The 8,559-nt window shown below is 44.5% G+C and overlaps 1 protein-coding gene across 1 annotated transcript in view; it reads right to left on the bottom strand.

The window, feature by feature from the left end:
* rtn1a (reticulon 1a) overlaps nucleotides 1-8,393 on the bottom strand; it is a gene marked incomplete at its 5' end in the record, with an annotated part of 33,610 nt that extends 25,217 nt beyond the window's left edge. The window contains one exon of the mRNA XM_083633626.1: nucleotides 8,156-8,393. Within this exon, the coding sequence (XP_083489752.1) occupies nucleotides 8,156-8,393 (238 nt within the window). The remainder of the gene's footprint in view (nucleotides 1-8,155) is intronic.
* Nucleotides 8,394-8,559: the final 166 nt, after the last annotated feature.

The following is an 8,559-nucleotide window of genomic DNA, read 5'->3' on the forward strand; positions in this document are numbered from 1 at the left end:
AATCCACTTGACAAAATTACAGGAAGTGAGTTGAAGTTGGGGTGTCTTGCTTGAAATCCCATCGTCTTTGATATAACTTTTGATTTGGCGTATCCTGACTGCCTTTTTTTGTTACTTCTGTGAGCTGGGTTGTAACATACCTGGCTCCAGGTTGCAACAAAGAAAGAAAGAAACAGAACAAAAGGTGCATCGGTGAGCAGGGAGTCACTGAATGGTCTAAAGCAGAGGTTCTCAAATGTTTTTCAGCCAAGGACCCCTTACAAGATAGAAAATATACCGGGGACCCCCTCATTCTGATTTGTGATTTTGGGCTAAGCTTAATTGTTTCCACGGTAACGTGCTTGACTTTTAATTTGATAGATTTGTTATTAGAATGTAATCCATGAACCATTTTAGATTTAAAGCATAAACTATTTTCGTTGAACTATGAAGATTTTGCAAAATATATATATATATATATTTTTTTTTATTACATTACATTTACATTACGTCATTTAGCAGACGCTTTTGTTTTGTCCAAAGCGACTTACAATATCACAATTTGTCAACAGTACAGAAAACCACTATGCAACACAATCAATGACAGTCAAGATATTTTGATAGACTAGCACCATGTAGGAAGTAGTTTGAGAAGGAATAAGTAACATGTAGCATTTTTTTTTTTACCTGAAAACTTTTCGCGGACCCCCTGGCAAAGTGCCACGGACCCCTGGGGGTCCGCGGATCCCCATTTGAGAACCACTGGTCTAAAGGTCTTCTTAAGTCCAATGAGTACACCAGGCCCTTAATCAGCCTAAAGATCCCAATACCAGGCTCCTGCAAGACAGGGCCAAGAGACTCACATCTCATTTTGTGATTTTCTTTTAAAATTAGTGTTGACTTATGGCTCATTTATACTCCATTTTCATACGTAAATAGATGTGTGCATTCCAAACGGTGTAATCGTCACTACCCGCATACTTCCATGCGTCTTTCACGTTGGTATCATGTTAAGCAATACATTCACCAGTGGGCAGTAGAGAGTCAAATGCATGAGTGTGTGTGTGTGGTTTTGCTGCGTTTCATGCGTATTCGTAAGCTTTCAGATGACGGACAGAGTATACATGCAGAGTATAATTGGGCCTTTAGACAATAGAATTGTGTATGGCAAAAACTCAATACCATTTTATCACAATATTATTCCATTGAATTATTGCCCGGCCCTATTATATTCAGCACATAAGTTAGTTACTGTCAATGGTCTAAGAGTTTTAGTGCTTGGGTTTGGTTGTTGACGTTCACAAAATATTGATGACACTATGCTAGGCCACAGTAATACTATATGTGAAATTAATATGCGAATATGAAGACAGACAGACACAGACACAAGGGATCAGTGTGGCCACGTCTTAAAGGCTAATCTGTCTCCCATGACCCTGAAGACGTACCTGCCGTCCACTCTGTCCATCCTATTGTTCTCAGACAGAGCTTTATGGACGCATGGACAGGAGTGTCTGCAAGCTGTCTGCTTTGGCTTAAAGCTGTCAGTTACCTATGATTTTGGATTGGCATTTCACTTTCATTGTACAGACAGATGCTTGCCCTCTCAAGAATACAAAGGCAGACAGAAAGGCATGAGTAGAGTAATCTGCAGGGGGCGGGAGAGGCTGATATATATATACAGTAACAGTATATATACATATATAGCGAGCTGCAGGAATCGAGTGTGCGAGATGCCTACTATATATATACACACACACACACACACACACACACACACACACACACACACACACACACACACACACACACACACACACACACACACACACACACACACACACACACACACACACACACACATTTGGATGGACTACTACAATGTTTGCAAGTGCCTTTGCTGATAATAGGTCTAATCAATGAGCACATTTGTAAGACTCTGGTTGGGGATTACTGTAGCCTATATCCACAACCCAGTGAACTGTACTGAGTATTAATTGTCTTTTGGGATGAACAGAAGGAGACTAAAGGACATTCAGAATAATGACAGTGAGTACAGACATGCATCATGCTAGCTGTCCTTCTCTCTTATAGTCTCCTGCAGCGGGGCTTTATCTGTGTCCTGCCCTCAGCATTAGCTAATTGGTGCTGAAGCTGGGGAAGATGAATGAGATTGGAAAGCTGGCAGGATGAGCAGTGGCGTCCAAAGCCTTCTGTAATGCAGCACTATCAGAGACACTATCATATACCGTCGTTTATGTCTTACTCAATGATGCTAGGTGCCTGAAAGCCTGATAGCTGATGGACGTATAGAGGAAGCCAGGTTCACACACACACACACACACACACACACACACACACACACGCACGCGCGCATATACGGCTACACGTGCACACACACACACACACACACACACACACACACACACACACACACACACACACACACACAGGCTCACACTGGTGATGCACTGCTGGCCACTGAGCACCTCCACTGGAGCTAAGTGGAGCTTTGAAGGTATTTGTGAGTGTGAAGGGAAAGACCATTTTTCCTATTCAGTTTCCATGTTGCTTTTGTCTGACAGTCTACTGTATGCATTAGAACTGACCTTCAGTTTCCATTGCTTTTGTCTGACAGTTTACTGTATGCATTAGAACTGACCTTCAGTTTCCATTGCTTTTGTCTGACAGTCTACTGTATGCATTAGAACTGACCTTCAGTTTCCATTGCTTTTGTCTGACAGTCTACTGTATGCATTAGAACTGACCTTCAGTTTCCATTGCTTTTGTCTGACAGTCTACTGTATGCATTAGAACTGACCTTCAGTTTCCATTGCTTTTGTCTGACAGTCTACTGTATGCATTAGAACTGACCTTCAGTTTCCATTGCTTTTGTCTGACAGTCTACTGTATGCATAGAACTGACCTTCAGTTTCCATTGCTCTTGTCTGACAGTCTACTGTATGCATTAGAACTGACCTTCAGTTTCCATTGCTCTTGTCTGACAGTCTACTGTATGCATTAGAACTGACCTTCAGTTTCCATTGCTTTTGTCTGACAGTCTACTGTATGCATTAGAACTGACCTTCAGTTTCCATTGCTTTTGTCTGACAGTCTACTGTATGCATTAGAACTGACCTTCAGTTTCCATTGCTTTTGTCTGACAGTCTACTGTATGCATTAGAACTGACCTTCAGTTTCCATTGCTTTTGTCTGACAGTCTACTGTATGCATTAGAACTGACCTTCAGTTTCCATTGCTTTTGTCTGACAGTCTACTGTATGCATTAGAACTGACCCTCCCAAACCCCGTCACAAGCCGGCTTCTCTAGCCATTAAGCTGCTCCCCCCCTCCTCCTCCTCCTCCTCCATATTATCTTGCATCGTTATCATCGACTCTGAAAAGACAGAGCACTGCTCACCCCCCCCCCCCCCCCCCCCCCCCCCCCCCCCCGCCCCCCGGGGAAAGACACAAATGCACTGTGTTGGCTTATGCAGTCCAGCGGCGTACACTAAGTGCTGTCTGTATCTCTAAAGATATGGGAAAAGACCCAGCCAGACACTCTGCTGTCTCATCTTTGTCTCTGATTATGCTGTACAGGAGAGAGGCTAAAACCCAATCCACCTATCAGGCACTGGATTGTCTCTGATGATATGCTGTGCAGGAGAGAGGCTAATCCTAATCCACCTATCAGGCACTGGATTGTCTCTGATGATATGCTGTGCAGGAGAGAGGCTAATCCTAATCCACCTATCAGGCACTGGATTGTCTCTGATGATATGCTGTGCAGGAGAGAGGCTAATCCTAATCCACCTATCAGGCACTGGATTGTCTCTGATGATATGCTGTGCAGGAGAGAGGCTAATCCTAATCCACCTATCAGGCACTGGATTGTCTCTGATGATATGCAGTAGGGGTGGGGGGGGGAATCGATACGCCATAGTATCGCGATATTTTGTGGGCAATATATCGTATCAAATGCCAAGTATCGTGATATTTTATTATATAAAATGTCAAGTGCATGCAACATTTATGACAGCCTTTTATGACAGTGTTGTTCAGTCTGTCTGCTTGAAACCCATTTTGCTGCAATAAAAGTGATTGAAGTGAGATGAACAGACTGGAAACTTTATCTGATTAGATCAAACAAATGTTGACAAAGTTTTTTCCTTTCGGGACATCATTTGCAGTTGAAAAAAGGTAATAAATCACAATATATCGCAATATCGCAATACTCAATATATCGCAATACTAGCATATCGCAATATCACAATACTATCGTATCGTGACTTAAGTATCGTGATAATATCGTATCGTGGGGCATCTGGTGATTCCCACCCCTAATATGTTGTACAGGAGAGAGGCTAAACCCTAATCCACCTATCAGGCACTGGATTGATTCTGATGATATGCTGTACAGGAGAGGCTAAACCCTAATCCACCTATCAGGCACTGGATTGTCTCTGATGATATGCTGTACAGGAGAGAGGCTAAAACATAATCCACCTATCAGGCACTGGATTGATTCTGATGATATGCTGTACAGGAGAGAGGCTAATCCTAATCCACCTATCAGGCACTGGATTGTCTCTGATGATATGCTGTACACGTACAGGAGAGAGGCTAAAACCTAATCCACCTATCAGGCACTGGATTGTCTCTGATGATATGCTGTACAGGTGAGAGGCTAATCCTAATCCACCTATCAGGCACTGGATTGTCTCTGATGATATGCTGTACAGGAGAGAGGCTAATCCTAATCCACCTATCAGGCACTGGGTTGTCTCTGATGATATGCTGTACAGGAGAGAGGCTAATCCTAATCCACCTATCAGGCACTGGGTTGTCTCTGATGATATGCTGTACAGGAGAGAGGCTAATCCTAATCCACCTATCAGGCACTGGATTGATTCTGATGATATGCTGTACAGGAGAGAGGCTAAAACCTAATCCACCTATCAGGCACTGGGTTGTCTCTGATGATATGCTGTACAGGAGAGAGGCTAAAACCTAATCCACCTATCAGGCACTGGATTGTCTCTGATGATATGCTGTACAGGAGAGGCTAATCCTAATCCACCTATCAGGCACTGGATTGATTCTGATGATATGCTGTACAGGAGAGAGGCTAATCCTAATCCACCTATCAGGCACTGGATTGATTCTGATGATATGCTGTACAGGAGAGAGGCTAAAACCTAATCCACCTATCAGGCACTGGGTTGTCTCTGATGATATGCTGTACAGGAGAGAGGCTAATCCTAATCCACCTATCAGGCACTGGATTGTCTCTGATGATATGCTGTACAGGAGAGAGGCTAATCCTAATCCACCTATCAGGCACTGGATTGTCTCTGATGATATGCTGTACAGGAGAGAGGCTAAAAACCTAATTCACCTATCAGCTTGCTGGAAAACGGATGTGAAAATGAGGTGCCAGTTTGTGTGCAAGTGAGCATGTATGAATATCTATGAATTTGTTTTCTTCTATGTCTGAGGGCTGGAGGGCCAATTAGATGCACCATCTGCCATTAACAATATCCTCTGTGGGTTTTCCCAGCATGCTCAGACCTGTCATGATGCAGCAATATCTTTCTTACTCATGCTTCACAGGATGGGAAGTGTTGGAGCGAAAAGAGGTAAAGATTCTCTCCTGTGGTCATTCGATACAGCTGAAATCAGCATTACCAGAAGCCTCTGGGCAGATGACTGTTGTGAAGATTTAGGTCAGGTATGGATCGATTACCTAAAGAGGCAAATCTAGACCTCTTGAAGGGATACAATTTCCCTGCTCATACTGTTCTCAAGCCATCCATACTTCTGTAGCCCTTAGTGAAATCATCATCATCATCATCATCATCAGTAATTCAATATCATCATCATCAGTATAAATCTCTGTCTGTATGTCCCACTGATGACATAATCTGTGATGTCATAATTCCCACTGATGACATCATCATCAGTGATGTCATAAATCCCACTGATGACATCATCAGTGATGTCATAAATTCACTCACACACACATAAAGTCCCAGTGACGATGTCATCAGTGATGTCATAAATTGTGATGAGCGACTGAGGGAGAGGGAGAGAGGAGAGGGGGAGAGAGACTGAGGGAGAGGGAGAGAGACTGAGGGAGAGTGAGAGAGAGGAGAGAGAGAGGGGGGAGAGACTGAGGGAGAGAGAGGGGGAGAGAGACTGATGGAGAGAAAGAGGGAGACGAGAGCGACTGAGGGAGAGAGGCGAGGGAGAGAGACTGAGGGAGAGAGGAAAGGGAGAGAAAGGAGAGAGAGACTGGGGGAGAGAGAGAGGGGGAGAGAGACTGAGGGAGAGAGAGGGGGAGACTGAGGGAGAGAGAGGGAGAGATTGGGCGTGCGCCGATAGGGCAGGCGAGGCCACGCAACAGCCGAGCTGCGGGCGAGGTCGCGCAACAGCCGAGCTGCGGGCAAGGCCGCGCAGCAGCGGAGCTGCGTATGCGAGCTGCAGGGCGGGCGGGGCCATGAGCCCGCGCAGCTGGCGAGCCTAGGAATCGATACCTAGTACTCTAAAACTTCTCAAAGCTGGACTATATAGTTGCGCTGAGCAGGATATACAGAGCGAGGCAGAACAGGCCCAGATGAGTGAACTGTTGCAGAGGGGCTTGTTGGGAGCGGAGGTCCTTGACAGAGATCAGGGCAGACGACAGCATATTTTCCTGAGGCACACGTCCACTCTGTCCTGCAAGCTATGACGAGATGTGCACTGTGCCGACCACAAGTGACACACTGCATTACTTCCCTGCTGTGCGCACGGCAGCAGACAGCTTTCTCTTTAGTTAGTGATAAAAAGATAACCCGTGTGTGTGTGTGTGTGTGTGTGTTTGGGTGAAAGTAGAGCATGTGCTTTGTTGTGAAGCCAAAGACTATAGCCAATTCATCATTTCACATAGCCTACATTTGACACTCATACTGGTTCAACAGGGCAAATTTTATGTTATAGACCAGGTTTGCATACTGTAATACTGTAGGCCTTTTTTCATTACTACGCTAAAAAATTGTATTGGAATTTTACAATGCTCAATTTAATACTACATAACTGAGATTACACTCTTCTTTAATGTTTAGGTCACAAAAAGAAGAGTTTCCTATTATTATTTTTTGCTTGTTTTGTATCAACAGAAGGAGCTAATGAAAGGAGATAGGTCTGAGCAGAAAAGAGAGGAAACTAGGCGGTGGTTTTTTGAAACACCATCTTATGAATATTTCAGTCGACCCGTGAATCAGAGTGCAGGGCTCCAGTTTTGCTCGCCGCCGTGAGAATGACGAGCCCTGTTCCTTCTTCACGATTAAAAATAGCAGCATGAGCTGAGCTGTGTTGAGGACTTGGCACTGAAGCGTATTCTGATGCTCCCACCCACGAAAACACCAACCATAACAACACCCCTGACCAGTCGCGTCTACAAGAATAGAAGAATCCTATCATGACACAGGCTACTCCAGGTCTAATAAAAGCTTCACTCTCTCATGTTAATTGATATACACATGGGGAAACTGCTTGCTTTATATGAGCCTAAATGTATTATCTATGAAGTCACTGGTTATGAAAGGTAAACAGCTTCCTGCAACCTATAAAAAAAAACGTTTTATCTCTATGCAATATCAAGACTGCAGATTATGCCTTGTTGTTTGGAGATGGTAGGTACATAGTAATGGTGGGCCATTCAAAGTTCAACAGGCTATTTGGTAATGCATGCTGCATCCCACCCGAGCCCTCCCCACAGGAAACAGGCTCATCTAGTCGAGACAAAACAACAGTGCAGACTGCGTGATGTTTCATAACTAACATAGGTTGGAATTGTAACTATAGTCTTCATGGACTAACGTTAGCTATAGCATACGTTTCAATGTGTTTTCCTAGGCAAATCACTAGTATGTGGCCTAAAGCCAATCAAGGAAGTTATTCACAATTGTACCATTTTCTCTGGGTTTTTAAACCCACAACTTTAAACTCAACAGAGAGACACAGCCTAATCTGTAACGCTAACGTTACATCTGTGACAAATGGCCCCCACTTGCTTGATTCTCACAGTAGAACCCAAAATGTGGATGAATGAATGTGTCCAAACATGGTGAAGTGGCACATATATTAAGATATAACTTAAAGGAGTAACGTTAACTGTTATCAATGCCTGCTTTACCTGTAGATGCAGTTCCCATAGCAACGGGAGGCCTTTTCCCGTCGTCGTGAAAATGATGAAATTGTTGGTCCAGGTCGCCCGCCACAGCCGCAGCCGCTACCTCGCCGCCTCTCGGCTTCAGCTCCTCCCGCAGCTCGTCGAATCGGGGCGGTGTGCTCCCGAACAGGCCGTTCCTCTCATAGTCCTCCCCGAACCACTTCCCCTCCGAGCCGAGCTCCTCACCGGGCTTAGCAGACATGCTGTTTTGTTGGCGAGAGGATACACCTAGGCTTCTGTAACGCGGGGCTGTACTCGTACTGTCAAAGAAAGAGCGCTACGTGTGGACAATGGAAACAAATAACTGGTGACTGCCTTCTCTCGTGTAGCTATGGATACTCGGCGTGTTGTTTAAATTCCACTGATAA

This window comes from Poromitra crassiceps (genome assembly GCF_964638095.1).
Source record: "Poromitra crassiceps genome assembly, chromosome: 3".
NCBI lineage: Eukaryota > Metazoa > Chordata > Actinopteri > Beryciformes > Melamphaidae > Poromitra > Poromitra crassiceps.